General features: G+C 37.9%; 1 protein-coding gene and 1 long non-coding RNA gene across 3 annotated transcripts; both read right to left on the reverse strand.

The window, feature by feature from the left end:
• Positions 1-309: 309 nt before the first annotated feature.
• Positions 310-6,425, reverse strand: LOC121763278 (succinate dehydrogenase [ubiquinone] flavoprotein subunit 1, mitochondrial-like). 2 transcript variants are annotated; one of them, XM_042159269.1, is made up of 19 exons: positions 6,225-6,425; positions 5,794-5,961; positions 5,548-5,635; positions 4,836-4,982; positions 4,618-4,758; positions 4,329-4,414; positions 4,138-4,230; positions 3,966-4,029; positions 3,709-3,852; positions 2,830-3,017; positions 2,579-2,753; positions 2,321-2,491; positions 2,166-2,235; positions 1,932-2,052; positions 1,719-1,756; positions 1,199-1,217; positions 910-1,087; positions 706-833; positions 310-608 (listed from the first exon to the last, which is right to left on the reverse strand). In XM_042159269.1, the coding sequence occupies exons 1-17, from the start codon at positions 6,300-6,302 to the stop codon at positions 1,082-1,084; spliced, it is 1,797 nt and encodes a 598-aa protein (XP_042015203.1). In that variant the 5' UTR covers positions 6,303-6,425; the 3' UTR covers positions 310-608; positions 706-833; positions 910-1,081. The 2 variants fall into 2 exon arrangements, with proteins under 2 accessions (XP_042015203.1, XP_042015202.1); XM_042159268.1 differs by having other exon boundaries at positions 910-1,217.
• Positions 6,426-10,549: 4,124 nt separating this feature from the next.
• Positions 10,550-13,525, reverse strand: LOC121763677. The gene is made up of 2 exons (XR_006042461.1): positions 13,192-13,525; positions 10,550-10,976 (listed from the first exon to the last, which is right to left on the reverse strand). It is a non-coding gene; the product is annotated as an uncharacterized LOC121763677 (long non-coding RNA).
• Positions 13,526-16,292: the final 2,767 nt, after the last annotated feature.

A 16,292-nucleotide genomic window follows, 5' to 3' on the forward strand; every position in this document is an offset into this window, starting at 1 on the left:
TCCAACACAAACTACACAAGGATTTGTATTCAAATTTTAGCATTTTCATCAAGGGTTTTCATAATGAATTAATATTAATTCTAAACTAGTACTAGCTCTCAGAAAAATAAATATTGCTACTTACTTTGATTGATAATAATATAATATCACTCAATTATTATTTTTCGTAGTTTCTCTTACTTGTGGAAAATGTGATCTCCCTAATTGCATGAAAATATAGTTGCAGTTTTCTTATTAATGTCTGAAGTGATTTTCATAAATTTGAATATAGAGATATTTGATAGCTTAGAGTGAAACATGACTCATGGCTAACATTTAACGAAACCTATCAAGTATTAAATGCATGGATTTGTTGACTTAATAATTGGCATTACATACACCTTATCTTTTAACCAGTTCTAACAAAAGAGATGCAACAAAAGGATAAGTAGTTAACTAATTAAAGCATTCACAACAATGATTTGAGGGGTAAATTAATTGAAAATTGTGCAAAAGATACATCTCTGTGAATGTTGATCAGGGACTAACTATTTCCCTCTTCATCTCTGTGCACTTCCTTCTTCATCTGATCATCTCAACTCATGAACTCTTTTTACTCCTATCATACTCTTCATTCGCACGTGCAACAAGAAAATAAAATAAAATAAAACAAAAAAATCAAAAGAAAGAGAGAAGAAGAATGCGTATTAGTAGAAATATAGATACCAGGGACATTTGCATGGACAATTTTATCCTCATCATCCTTTGAGAGTGACTGATTTCCTCCATATGTTGCTCCAAATCCTTGTTCATCAGACCTCTTCGCATACCCTCCATCTAAAGGTTTATTGGCCCTGTTTATATACATCACATGAATAAACACATTACATATATATATAGTGCAAAATATGATGTGGGTTTTGTACTAACCCAGATTTGGCATCTTTATCAAGGTTGGTTTCTGTTGATGTTTGTGGTTTGTTGTCGGAGGTGGATGAAGAAGAAGCTCTTGCAAGCCTGATGCTCGATGCTTTTCCAATAATATAGTTTGGTAGTGAATATGACAAGCGGTGTGTACTCAACATTCTTTTCACCTTCAATCCTAACTCTACAATTCAAAAGATTTTTGTGATGATTTATAAATATGAACTTTGGGAGGGAATGTTTCGATTTCATCATCAAGTGTATCCATATGAACTGGCCTGTAGTCCAGTCGAACCTTCTCGTTCTCCCAGTATCTGCAATCCACGTACAGAGAGTGTTATTATAAATATGGAAAAGGCTGCTTGGCATATGAAAGTCCTAAACTTAAGTTTACACAGCAGAATCGCCACATTATAAGACAAGCTATGTAGCTTACTGGTATAACAACAAAAACCATGTCACCTAGTGATGGAGATCAAAGATATTACTGGTTTTATAGAAAACCAGAACACCCAAGGCTGCCAAGCACCGTATCAAATTAAACATACTGTTCAAGTTTGCATTGGATAATTAGACTCCTATTAGACATCGAGGATAGCAACTGCATGAAACCATCAGGTTGGTAAATATTTGCACTAGCATGTGAGGCTAGCCTACACCCTCCCTCAAACATCTACTATTTCAGTGAGCTAATCAAATATTATTTGATTCCACCATCTCTAAATCCAGTGAAAGTATACTTACAAAACCATACAAGTTATATACTAGGTTTTATCTGTCAATCTTGCAAACGGTAGATGGATAGAAAAGCTTACCCTAATGTATGTCGCATCCAGTTCTCATCATCTCTTTTCTGCAATGGAAAACCATTGGAACAGTTTAGCAGAAATATAAAACAGAGTTAAATAACAACAATAAAGGTAGGGAAGAAGGTGCCTTGAAGCATGCTACACAGTTCAACAAATGTCGTATTACTTCTGCATCAAAAGAATCGAGGAAAACATGACAAACAAGGAATTTACACTCACCGTAAAATCTTCCCTTGCATGAGCTCCTCTGCTTTCTTTCCTCGCCTCAGCAGAGTGCATGGTTATACATGCGTTAATCAGAAGATTCTCCAACTCAATAGTCTCTATCAAGTCTGAGTTCCTGAAAATTCCAGAAATAACAATAATAATTAACCAAAAGAGGAAAATAAAGCAAATAAGCCATGCTAAAGTGCAGGTACAACTAGCAGAAGGGGTGGTTTAGAGACAAAATACCATATCAAGCTTCTGTCTTTCAATTTCACATCATGAAAACTCTCCCATGTTTTATCTATCAACTGGCAGCCTGAAAGTGATAAAAATGACTTGAATATCTTATGGAACTAAATATTGTACTAGTTAAATCAGGAAAAACTCCCTCCGCCACATACCTTCCTCCAATGTTTCTTGAGTCCGAAACACAGCTGCATTGTTTTGCATTACCCGTTGCATGTTCAGCCGGATATTTGAGGTGGGAAGGGTACCATTTGAGTTACGTAGCTTGTCCAACCACGAAAGGGTCTTCTCTCCAGCATCCTTTTCCAATGGTCTTTGTTTCGCTCCTGTAACATTAGAATTGCATGTATCAGAAAATATAGTAACATTGACCATGTGCTGTCCATTTACCAGATCAAGAATGTTTTAGTCACCTGGCTTCTGGATCTCTGCAACCCTATTTGCACAAGCCCGACCAAAGACAACAATGTCAAGAAGTGAGTTGGCTCCAAGACGATTGGCACCATGAACAGATGCACAGGCAGCTTCCCCAGCAGCAAATAAACCAGGAATAATAGCATCAGGATCATTACCTTTGATGGTAACCACCTTAACAAGAACAGACAATCAGTTGTAAATCCATATTATTCATGATATCAGTACAATGTCATGCAGCCAATTCTACCTCTCCATGGTAATTTGTGGGAATACCACCCATGTTGTAATGGACAGTTGGTAAAACAGGGATTGGCTCCTTTGTCACATCAACACCAGCAAAAATGGCTGCAGTTTCAGAAATGCCAGGAAGTCTTTCCTGAAGAACCTCCGGAGGCAAATGATTCAGGTGAAGGTAGATATGATCTTTCAAGGGTCCTGTAGAAGACAGGAATGCATTGTTTGAGATTTAGACATATGACAGTAGTTTTCAAGATTACCAAATTCATCTTCATGTATGTTCTCATACATTTCCAATGAGAACCAATAGTGCTTCAGCACATCAATTCTTCTGAACAGACAAGCAAGCATTTAATTTTCATAAAGTTATAGAAAAATGATAGAGCATGGAATGGATCTTCTGGTTGTGATACCTAAAACCTAAAATCTGATTGTGTCTGCTATCCACCATCAATACAATTAGTTCATAAAAGGCCAAATCAGCTGATTACTTGAAACCCACAGCTCAGAAAGTAGGTTCCCAGTTTTGCAGAATCATATGGAGTAACAAAGCCTACATTACTAGATTAAATGTAACTAAAATATTAGGACTAGCCATCAAAAGACAAGCAATTTTAATGGGAACGTTCTCTCAACAAGATTTACTGAAGTTAACCATAAAGAGATGGTGAGCACTGTAAAATCGAAGTTCATTGTTTTAGAGCTCCGCTTACATAAATGAAAAGATGAAGTACATCCTTGTCATTCTCACATATACTTGAAACTAAGATAACCAACATGAGGTATTTGAAGATAGAGATGGAAACAAAAACAACAAAAAGATGGAAACAAAAAGATCATGTTATTTGAAGCTTAAATCAACATCTCACAGTGCTTTAAGATTACATACCAACACCACGACCTTCCCGGATCTCCATAGTCATAGATCGAGATACCACATCTCTAGATGCAAGATCCTTAGCCGTCGGGGCATAACGTTCCATAAATCTTTCACCTTCACTGTTCCTAAGAATACCACCTTCACCTCGAGAACCTGGCAGTGGCATATCAATAGAAGAATATCAGCAAACCTAACAAGCTCAATCAAGGGAAACAACATATATATTAAATGTAAAGGGACAAAAGTAAGGACTTAAAGAGATAAACCTTCGGTGATGAGACACCCAGCACCGTATATGCCTGTGGGGTGAAATTGAACAAACTCAAGGTCCTGTAAGCAGAAACCAAACATCAGTAGTCAGAGAAAATTCTCCTAACCTTTGGACCCTCTCAAACTCCATCAATCCAACATTGTGGCAGTAAATAACAATAAGCAAACCTCGAGTGGCAATCCTGCACGTGCAACCATAGCATTACCATCTCCAGTGCAAGTGTGAGCAGATGTAGCAGAAAAGTATGCTCTACCATAACCCTGAGATATACAAAAAAAAATTATCAAAGTTCTTCAGGTCTAGCCACAGATATTAAACTTATGTGAGCCTAAAATGCATTTCAAAGATATTATTTTACCCCAGTAGCAAGAATTGTTGAGGCAGCACGGAATCGATGTAAGGTTCCATCCTCCATATTCAATGCAATTACACCCTGGCAGCTACCTGGTAGTATCCAGGAGAAAAAAATTATTATTGAGACAAACCATAAACTCATAAAAATCTGGAACACTCAAATGAGGATCTCCATTGCCCCATAGACACAAGAAATTATAAGCAGGCATATCCGGTACTCGTCTCAGGTACAGTCAAGGGAACAGGTAAAGGCATGCAAATGATAAATGAAGAACAACATTGTCAAAACATACCATCATTGCCCATTAGCAAATCAAGGGCAAAATATTCCACAAAGAACTGAGTATTGTGTTTCATAGCCTGGCCGTACAGTGTGTGCAACAAAGCATGTCCAGTTCGATCTGCTGCACAAGCACAACGGTATGCTTGTCCACCTAAAAAAAGTAGATAGCACTAATAAGTATCCCATGTAATGCAGGAAACTGTACCTCCAATTAAAGGTACATTATACCTTTTCCAAAGTTCAAGCTTTGTCCACCAAATGCCCGCTGATATATTTTCCCATCTTCTGTCCGGGAGAATGGCAGTCCATAATTCTCAAGTTCAATAACTGCTTTTGGTGCTTCCCTACACATGTACTGAATGGCATCCTGATCCCCTGAGGCAAATACAACACCCATCACATAGATTATTAAAGAGACAGCAGAATGGATGTTGTATAAATTAGATACCCAAACAATATATTCAATAAAAAAACAGCAGTGTATCCATTTAATAGGGTTTTGGCAAAACACCTAGTAAGAATAGAATGGGAATGGGGAATGAGGATTGTCTATATTGATTCTTCTTTCTACTTAAAAAAGGGGCATTACAAAACCAACTCAATTTGAGAGAACATACACAAAGAAAGCAGAACTTTCTAGAGAAAATACATTAGACAACAGTGTGTTATTGTACTATTATACATAATTCATACAGATTCATATAACAGTTGTGTGAGTTGATTAAATTTTAGAGGATTCTACAAACAAAGCACATATAGAGATCTATAATACTAAATTTAACTTAGAAGCGAGGAAGACTGTCAAGTAGAAAATTGTTTTTGATGTAATCCAGTCATAAGAGAAAGCACAAGTTTAATCCTTTCAGAAGATAACAACCAAACTAAAGCTTTCAATAATATAAAAAAATCATACTAGACTTAATCCGAAGGACCAACATACCAAGCCAATCACTTCCTTTAACTGTGTCATACATGTGCCATCTCCAATCATCCTCTGTCATATTTCCCAATGCAGCATTAATTCCACCCTGCAAAAACCGTTTACAGATAGATGTTAGAGGCACACATAAATTCTCATAGCCTATGTAAAACACAATTCAAGAGCATCATCGAGAAGGGTGAACTAAACAGAAGCAAAAAAGTTAAATCATAATCAAAATTTTCAAAATTGAAAGAGTCTTATCACCTGAGCTGCAACGGTATGGGAACGAGTAGGAAACAGCTTGGTAATGCAAACAGTGTTGAATCCATGCTCTGATAGCCCTATCGCCGCCCTCAGTCCTGCGCCTCCTGCACCAACCACCACCGCATCGTAGGTGTGATCCACAACCGTGTATGAAGGCGCCGCTCCACTCTGTTAGATACCATACATTAAATATTAAATACACTGCAAATCCAGCAAGTTAAACCTAAGCACACCGATAACGACTAATACAAATATTTTATCAGCTAAACTGAAGCACTTCCGTCTTCCAAAATCAAAACCCCTAGCTCATCCATCGAGAATAAAACCAAATCCAGAAATAAAAGGATCAAGCAAGTGATTTATCATGCAATAAATTCACCGAAAACGCTGAAAACGGATCAATTAAATACAGAGAGACGAATGAAACATACAGATAGCCGACGAACGGAATCGGTGGCGGCGGACTTCGAGGAAGGAATGCGGATGGCACGGGAAAAGCACCGCCACATCTCTGCTGGATACCGAATAAGAAATCAAATGCTGATCTAGCGCGTGCGTCTCCGGCTAACTCCGTTTGAGAGAGAAAGAGAAGAGTTGGAGAAATGGATTTGTTTTCTTGAGAATGCTAAAATGGCTACCAATTATCCTTTTATGCCCTTTTTAATCTGATTAAATACGTTAATGCCACTCTAGTATGTGAAGATTTAGCTAATATCCTTTATTTAATTATTTAAGTGAAGTTTAGTTAATATTTATCGTGTTTTTTTAAGAAAGCATTTATGCTAATAGTGGATGCACATAACTAATATATAAATGGTCCCACAAATAAGGCAAGAAATGACGAGTTTGGTTGGCATAAATATAAAATATGTAGTACCACTAATCGATTTAAATAATTGAGGGGTAATTTAAAAATATTTTGGAGAGATAGATATTTAGAAAAAGTGCACAATAAAAAAAAAAGCTAGGTTAGTTTGGTTGAGGCGCTTATTGAAGGAGAAATGGACGCGCTGACATGTTTTTAGCCACGACGGAATCTCACGGTGGCTTTGCCACGTGGCTTAAAGCCCATCCACTATTTCCACTCCCACTTTTCTAGTTGAGACCATTTGAAATGATAGCACCATGTAGTAATCCTATATTCTACTATTCCTAGGTGGTCCTGAAATTAAAATTAAAATTAAAATTAAAATTAAAATTAAAATTAAAATTAAAATTAAAATTAAAATTAAAATTAAAATTAAAATTAAAATTAAAATTAAAATTAAAATTAAAATTAAATATTGAACTCTATCTATTATGGATTAACTAATTAAGGTATATAAATATATAACACTCTAAAAATTCAATCTTTAAATAATCCATTCGAACACCAATAAATTCTGCGTTTTCCCCATAATATATACTAGTACTCATATCATAAGGCAGGTTCTATCCACTCATGATTAATCGGTAAACTCGGACCAGGTTTTTAAAAATATAGTAGAAATTAAGTAAAAATTTAATGGAATTTGATTCTTATTTTTTATATATTAGTGTTTTAATTAAATGTGAGTGAGATGAATAAGTAGTAATATAGGTCAATTACCAAAAATAATAAAATATGAATAAGACAATTAATCATTGACGAACGAAAAAGAAAGTTCATGGATGGACGAAAAATGAAATTATGTCAATTAATCGTAGACGGATGGAATAAGACATACGATCTCTGTCACCAAAAAATAGTCTTCTTTTCTCATTTTGGTTTGTCCCACAAAATTTGCCGTTTTCCATTTTTGGCAAGTTTTCGAGTTTGGTCACATTCTCCACTAAGGGCATCAGCAATGGGGCGCCCTATGGCGCGCCACGTCATCAGTTTTATCCTCCTACCTCCCCACCTGCAGTGGGGCGCCCTAAGGCGGGCCACATCATAATTTTTTTAATATTTACAAATTCCATACGAATTTAAAAAAACTAATAAATTAAAATACAAATTTCAAAAACTTCATTTCATTTAATAAAATTAATACATTACAATGCGAATTAAAAAAAATGCAAACTCAGCGACGGCGGTTACGAGCCCACACTTCTTCAATCATGTCGCTCATGAGCTGCGCATGATCCTGTTGGTTGCGCATTGAGGCCTGTCTAGATAGAACCTCATTGAAGCCTAACGGTAACCCTCTATCGGGTGTCTCGGTCGACGTGCCGGACGAGCTAGATGCACGGTCATCTTCATTCCAATCGGTGATACTTCCGCCTTCATTCTCGACTATCATGTTGTGCATGATTATGCACGCATATATGACATCGGCGATGACTTCCTTGTACCAGGAACGGGCCGGCCCTTTCACAATTGCCCACCGTGATTGGAGCACACCAAATGCCCGCTCGACATCCTTCCGCGCCGACTCCTGCTTTTGCGCAAATAAAACCCTCTTATCACCAATTGGGCAGCTGATCGTTTTTAGGAAAACTGGCCACCGTGGGTAGATGCCATCGGCCAAGTAGTACCCCATATGGTATTGGCGTCTGTTGGCAATGAACTCGATGGCCGGGCCGTTGCCGTTACATTGCTCGGTGAAGAGGGTGGACGAGTTGAGGACGTTAATGTCGTTGTTCGACCCGGCTACGCCGAAGTAAGCATGCCTGATCCAGAGTCGATGGTCAGCGACGGCTTCGAGGATCATCGCCGGGTGGCTGCCCTTGTATCCACTTGTGAATTGGCCTCTCCACGCCGTCGGACAATTCTTCCACTGCCAGTGCATACAGTCGATGCTCCCGAGCATCCCAGGAAACCAGTGCGCCGTCTCGTGCATCTGCATCAGACCCTGGCAATCAGTGGCAGTCGGCTTGCTCAAATATGTGTCGCCATAGGCATCTACTATCCCCCGACAAAAGCGCTTCAGACACTCGCGACCTGTAGAATCCCCGCAGTGGAGGTACTCGTCAAAAAGGTCTGTCGTGGTGCCGTATGCCAACTGACGAATAGCAGTTGTGCACTTTTGCAATGGTGTAAGGTCGGGTTTGCCGATGCCGTCCTCCCGAAACGTGAAGTATTCATCACGTGAAGACAATGTCCGAACAATGCTGAGAAAAAGGTACCGCGACATTCTAAACCGGCGGCGGAAAACAGTCGGGCCCCATCGTGGTTGATCGGCAAAATAGTCTTCAACCAGACGTTTGTGAGCTTCCGGGTGGTCGCGTCGGACATACGTCCTATGTCGAATAGGCCTATGGACTTGCTCAGTCGCCGCTGCCGCCGCCTCCTCCTCGCGCTTCATTGCCGCATAGCATGCCGCCATGGCCTCTTCAACGGCTGCACCTAATGCTTCTGACGTCGAACTACCAGACTCATACGAACTAGACTATTGGTATCGTCGCTGAGATTCATTTTGGTTGGATATTGAGAGAGAATATGTAAAGAGATAGTCGATATGTTCGTATGTACAAATGAATGAGAAACGAGATTTAAATAGAAAATCAAATACGCGTGTCATCGTCCGCAACCATCGTCCGCGAAACCCACAGTGGGGCGGACGATGGCGCGGCCGATGGCCTATCATCAGCGGCCATCGTCCGCGTAGGCCGCAATGGGGCGGACGATGGCGCGGACGATGGACATCGTCCGCGCTATACTCCGCGCCCTTAGTATAGGGCTCGACGATCGTCCGCGGCCTATGTCACTCACCCGCAATGGGGCGGACGCGGACGATGCGCGCCATCGGGCGTGCCATCGTCCGCCCCATTACGGATGGCCTAAGAGCATCCGCAATGGTGCGGATGTCCCAGCGGACTTCCCAAAAACATCTTATGCCACGTCATAAGGACCTCCCACTGCACTGCCACGTCATAAGGACCTCCCACTGCACAATGACGGACATCCCCAAGGACATCCCGAAGGACATCCCGACGGACATCTACAATAATAAAATTTCACAAATTCACCAAATTAAACAATTTACGGAATTAAAATTTCGACACGATACGGACGGAGAAAGTGCAATTCGTATATATAGAGTTTAAAATTTTTAAAAATCAAAATTCGGGACGTCCGTCGGGGCACCGCAATGGCGGGCTTCCCAACGGAAGTCGCCGGAAGGCAGCGGATACCTCACATCCGCGGCGGACGTCCGCATTAGTCGATCCGTGCCTAATGGCGAACGTCCCGCGCGGACTTCCGGCACGCCAGTCCGACGTTCGGCGGGACATATCCGCCATTGCTGATACTCTAATAATACTCCAATCACTCTTTTTAACTCTTTTCTAATTTATCAATTTCACATTAAAACTCGTCACATCCCCAAAGTTACAATTTCTAGAAAACAAAATGGATATATTATTAAATTGTCATTTTTCAAAAAAATATTGCCTGAAATTCGATATACTTTGTATACCTTCTATGGCTTCTATCACATCTCAAGTGATTAACTTTTCATTATAGGTTGTCTAATCACAAGTGATTGACTTTCCTCTATTGAAAAAAAAATTAGTTTCTTATTTAATTATCTTTTTATCTCGTACTCCATTGAGTATCATTTTTCTTAAATTCAAAAATTCCATAGGCGAAAAAAATTGATCATTTGCGGCTGACAAAGAGAATACTTTTTTAACAAAAAAAACCAAAAGGAAGAAAAACCACGAATTAAATAGTATATTTTGTGTATTTTAAGGAATTGATCAATTTAAATATAGCCTTTTTAAATGACACATAACAAATTTTTGGTGCAATCTGAAGCCATTTCTTTGAAGAAATAAAGTGCCAGACCTCATCGATTAAAAATCGAGAATTTTTTAAAAAGCTGCAAAATTTGAAGTCAAGAATCGAACTTTTGCTATAGTTATTTCATTACACCTGCAAATTCTCGATCACTCAAAAGGGTCAGAAGAGAGGCATCCAATATTTCTTACAACAGGTAGCCTCCTACGATGCAACTGAAAACCCCGTTCGACTGGAGGCAAACTTTTTCGAATGCTTCAATGAATTAGAGGATACTCACATGGATAGAGGTAGCATCATTCTTCTGTCCCTTTTTCTAGCAAGCGACTGCCGCAGAATTCTCAAACGTATAGGAACAAAGATGCCGAGGCATAGTATAATGGAGGAAACCCAGTAATGCTTTAGGTAAAGGGTGATATATGATGAAAATAGGAGAGCGATAAATATAAAGGCCCAAAAAGCAGCAAGTGCAACATCATTCCTGCATAAGAAAAAATGAATTAGAGAAGAAGCTGAAGAGATATTAGGCATGGCAATGTCAAATAAATGAGAGAAAAAGAGACAGAATCATATTATTTCTTACATTCATGAATGGACAAGGATAGTTTTGGATGTGTCTTTTTGGTGGGTTGGGCTGTTGGGTTGTAGTGTGTATATTCTAAAGTTCAAGAAACTTGAGTCTTAAGAGGTACAAAAATTGGGGCCAAAAAGCACTAAATGAAATGATATAATCATGGCTATTTTCTTCTTAGCTAGGCCTATAATCTGACATATCAGCATTATACTACAAAATATGCCCTAAAAGTTATTTTCTTCTCATTCTAAATTGACCTAATTTCCAAAGATATATATTGTCCAGGTGAGTGAAAGATAAGAAGCCTAACCTCTTGATATGACATGATCAAAGCACACTGATGCACTTCACTAAGCCTAGATGGAGGATATAATATTGTTCATTCATATCTGTGTAGTTCGATTAAAATTACATTATAATATCATGTCGAGGTGCACTACTTCAAATTTCATATAAAGTCAATTTTAGATGAGAGTAAAAGCGAGTGTTGAACTCATGACCTCCATCAAACTAAGGAGGTAAAGATGAAAACAAACTTCATTAACAAAGGAACTGCATAGTAGTATAATAATCTAATAGGTTGTAGAGGTTGCCATAAGCAAATTCCTTTTTCACATCTTAGGTTACAATGTTCCCCAAATTCATGTCTATTGCTACATCAAGTGGGAATAAAATTTCTCCAGAAGTGAAAAGAAAGAAATAAAAATATAATGTGAAGTCTATGAACAAAGACTACAATGAGCTAGCCGACCAAAATGAAATTGTTTTTATTGACATGCATTCACTAAGAGGTAGAGAGTTCTATGGAAATCAACATTGAATACACACGGTGTTTGAGCAAACTCATATAACAAGGTCTTTTTTTACTTGTTTCTTTACCTAGTAAATTTGTATATCCAAATCATTGTTGAATAATATGTTTGCAGTTCGCTTACCACTGGTGACTTGTCAACTATACAACACGTCATCCGGATACAATTGGAATAAAAAAAACTAGTACAGAAAGGGATTCAATATTCTAAAGCACCAACTGACCAACAAAATCATAAGCAACCAAAAGTTGCCAAAGAAACTTTTTTTGTCCAAGAATAATTCTTCCAATACGGTCTACTATGACTAACTGTTTCAAAAACCAACCAGATTACAAATAAATGAAGAAGTGCCTTCTCTGGGTCTTCATCACAACCCCTTTACAATCAGTGGCCTTCTTTATGTTAGTTTGATCAAATTTTGTAATCATTGCAGCATAATTAGACTATTAGAGAGGCCATCAATGTAGTAATTATAATCTTCAAATTTTCAGCCAGTGCACTTATCCACGGGCCAAACTAAAACATAAAAGGTTTGATGCCTTATAAACGCCTATATACAAAAAACTAGATGATTCTACAAATTGTATACTAATGTTTTTCCTCTTGCTTCTGTTAAAGTAATAAAAGTATTTACATGCACCCTAATAATGTTTTCAACAGACACATTTTTATATCGAGTGTAAGTATAGATTTGCAAACACATATTTTCTAAAATCATCCTCACCAAGTTACAAGTCACTTACAACATTCAGGAAACATAACTGTTGAAATGTTATGCACATGTCTTATATTGTTGCATCGACCACAACAGTAAGAAATCAAGACAGCAGAGCAAAATCTGAACTAAGATTGGGTGTAAATTATATAGCCAACTTTCCATAGATAGTGAGCTGGTTATTTTAATTAGCTACTCTGTTTCTTCTTAGATAGACAGGCTAACATATTCAACATTTTCCCACACATCTATCAATTTTGAAGTCTGAACTCTGAATTGCAATTTTCTACTGAATGATCTGATCCATCCACTAGGCTAGCTTATGCTGGGTAAGACACTTTAGGTTACACACAAAATAGACAATAACAAAGGGGAACAGAGTACCTATCAATGTGAAATAGATATGAAAAAGCTCATCAGCAACATATTGCCCGATTCAAATACTAAATTTTATCTTGATCTACAAAAAATTAGCTTCATTCTGCTGGTGCTACATAATTGTAAACCAATTATGCGAAACACACAAAAGTTTAATCCGCGAGAGGAAGTAAAAATTCGAAAGGAAGCTGAATTCCGGGCAGAAAGAGTAACCTACCAGGTTGAAAGAAGGGGTTTTGGAGAGAAGACGGCGAGAGGGGGGCACTTGTGCTGGGATCGGACCTGGTAATCTCTGAGTTGCTCAACGAGTTTCGAGCGAGTTATCATCGAATTGCAGTTATCACCTCAGAATGTAACTGAACCAGATTGAACCAAAACTGCAGGGAATTCTGCAAATCAAACTTATGATGCCACCCAATAAGTACTCCAATTTCAATTTTTTGCAGATTCATTCAGCATTGAATCTTCAATAAAATTAGGGTTTGGCGGAAGGTATATGATTTTTGCAATAGACAATACTGTGGGTAAAGTCTACGAAACATGTAAAATCAAATTGAGTATACTAATTTTACTTATTCTTGAGAGCAACAACTTTTATTTTTAAAAATAATAACTATTTTCTTTTTAGATTGTTCCTTAAAATTAGAAAATTTAGAATCTTTCTATTTTAAGACCTTGACTCCACAATCCACTAACTCTACTTTCTAAACTTTTCTCTTTCTCTCACTTATTTTACTCATTTTTCTTTTCATCTCTCTTACTTTACCAATTTTTCTCACTTACTTTACCAATTGTGCATTAAATCATTAAAAATATTCATCTTAGGATTGTTATTAAACTCAATCTTATAAGGGCATTAGCAATGGAGCGCCCTAAGGCGCGCCCTATGGCGCGCCATGTCAGCAGTTTTATCCTCCAACCTCCCCACCTGCAGTGGGACGCCCTAAGGCCCGCCTTATAGCGCACCACGTCATAATTTTTTTAATATTTACAAAATCCATACGAATTTAAACAAAATAATACATTAAAATACGAATTTCATAAACTTCATTTCATTTAATAAAAATTAATACATTACAATGCGAATTAAAAAAAACGCAAACTCAGCGACGGCGGTTACGAGCCCACACTTCTTCAATCATGTCACTCATGAGTTGAGCATGCTCCTGTTGGTTGCGTATTGAGGTCTGTCTAGATAGAACCTCTTCGAAGCCTAACGGTAGCCACCGTTCGAGTCGATCGTCCGCGACCTCCACAATGGGGCGGACGATGGCGCGGACGATGACCATCGTCCGCGGCCATCATCCGCGACAGCCGCAATGGGGCGGACGATGGTGCGGACGATGGCCATCGTCCGCGCTATCCTCCGCGACCGAAGTATAGGGCGCGACTATCGTCCGCGCCCTATGACACGCACCCGCAATGGGTGCGGACGATGCATGGCGCGGACGATGCGCGCCATCTAGCGTGCCATCGTCCGCCCTTGCGGATGCTCTAAGAGCATCTCCAATAACCGGCGTCACCACCGCGACGCCGATTTTTCGCCGACGCCGGTTTGACGCCGAACCATTGGAACCGGCGTCGGCGAAATCGGCGTCAAAATCGGCGTCGCCATGCCGATTCCCGCGCTGACGCCGGTTCCGACGCCGATCCTCACGGGCGCCATTGTGCGTCCCGGATCGGCGCCAAACCGGCGTCGGATTTAATTTTTTTTTAATTCGAATTTTAAAAATTCGAATTTAAAATTTTTTTTAAAAATACTATTTATTTATAAAAATTGTTTTTAATATTTAAAAACAATTTTTACAAATAAATTTATACAAGAAATTCGTAATAGCCCATATATATTTAATGGGCTTGCGAATTATGAAACCATTCTAGGTTGTCTCTCTTTTATAGAGACATCCTTGAATGTTTTATATTTCACATTCGATGTGGGACAAAAATCATTCTAGGTTGTCTCTCTTTTATAGAGACATCTTTGAATGTTTTATGTTTCACATTCGATGTGGGACAAAAATCATTCTAGGTTGTCTCTCTTTTATAGAGACATCCTTGAATGTTTTATGTTTCCATATAGAAATATTGTACTTTTTTAATTGTACTTTTTAATTTTTGTACTTTTTTTAAATTATTGTACTTTTTTTTTAAAATTAATGTACTTTCTAAATTTTAATAGTATTATTCGAATTTCCCGTATTTGTCTCGTAAATTAAATTCCGTATGTTGATACGAGTGTAAATTAAATTATATAATTGTTATTAGTGATGTGGATAGGTAGTGTGAAGGCTATGTGAGGGCTATTTGATGTCCAGTTGATGTGGCAAGCTGATGTGGCAGGAGAATTGTAGTGCTGATGATGTGGCAGTGTGAAGGCTATTTGATGGCTATTTGACGTCCAGTGCTATTGGAGATGCTCTAAGCCAAACAAATACATATAGTCCTAATGCAGGCAATTAGAGCATTCCACCGGCGCTCTTCCACAAGAGCACCAGTCTTGCTGTTGGACTCTTGCCGATGGCACGGACAAACTCTTGCCGAAGAGCATGCTCTTGTCGACGACAAGAGCCCGCTCAGCTGACGTGGCATTCTCTGGTTGGTCAACGGCAATGCCGTTGTTTTTACATTTTTTTTTAAATTCGAAAAAATCTTAATAAAAAAAATATATATGTTCCTATTTCCCAAAAAATATATCCAAAATATATCCGTTTTTCTCCACTTTTAATTAATTTATTTTTTTATCCTAAAATTCACACTTTCATCAATAAATATCTCATTTAACACAAAAAATCACACTACACCAAACAACTTTTGCAATCTCAATTTTAGAATTTTAATTATGTAATTTTTATTTTTTAGGATTTTAATTATAATTTTTTAAATTTTTTAGTAATTTGTAATAGTGTTTATGGTGTTTTAAATGCATTTTAATATGTGGAATTGTTTGTAGTAATTGAAGTATTTAAATTAAATAATAGAATGATGGGACCCTTGAAAGAGCATGCATGTAAGTGTTGTGCTTTTGTAAAAAAGTAGGGAATTAAAAATGAATAAAGGTGGATCCGAGCTCATATATGTGCTCTTGCGAAAGAGCATGATTTTGTTATCATATTATATTTAATTTTATTAGTAGTACTATTAGTTTTGATTTTGATTACTATTATAAAATAATTTTATATTTATAAAATTTTCCTAGATTAATCAGATGTCATTAAAAAATCACAGTATAATTTAATTCGCAATCATCTATATTTTATAGTTGTATATTGTCGACAAATAAAGACATTTTTGAAAATGAAAACACAGATAATCATAGAC

Source organism: Salvia splendens, chromosome 14 (assembly GCF_004379255.2).
Source record: "Salvia splendens isolate huo1 chromosome 14, SspV2, whole genome shotgun sequence".
Lineage (NCBI taxonomy): Eukaryota > Viridiplantae > Streptophyta > Magnoliopsida > Lamiales > Lamiaceae > Salvia > Salvia splendens.

Bases quoted from the DNA above. Each gene is read 5' to 3' on its own strand.
- LOC121763278 (XM_042159268.1), bottom strand. From the start codon at position 6,302: ATGTGGCGGTGCTTTTCCCGTGCCATCCGCATTCCTTCCTCGAAGTCC. The intron at 4,231-4,328 runs GTAAAATAATAT...TGTATATCTCAG, and splicing joins CAACAATTCTTGCTACTGGG to GGTTATGGTAGAGCATACTT. The intron at 2,053-2,165 runs GTATTTTGTCTC...TGGAATTTTCAG, and splicing joins AAAGACAGAAGCTTGATATG to GAACTCAGACTTGATAGAGA.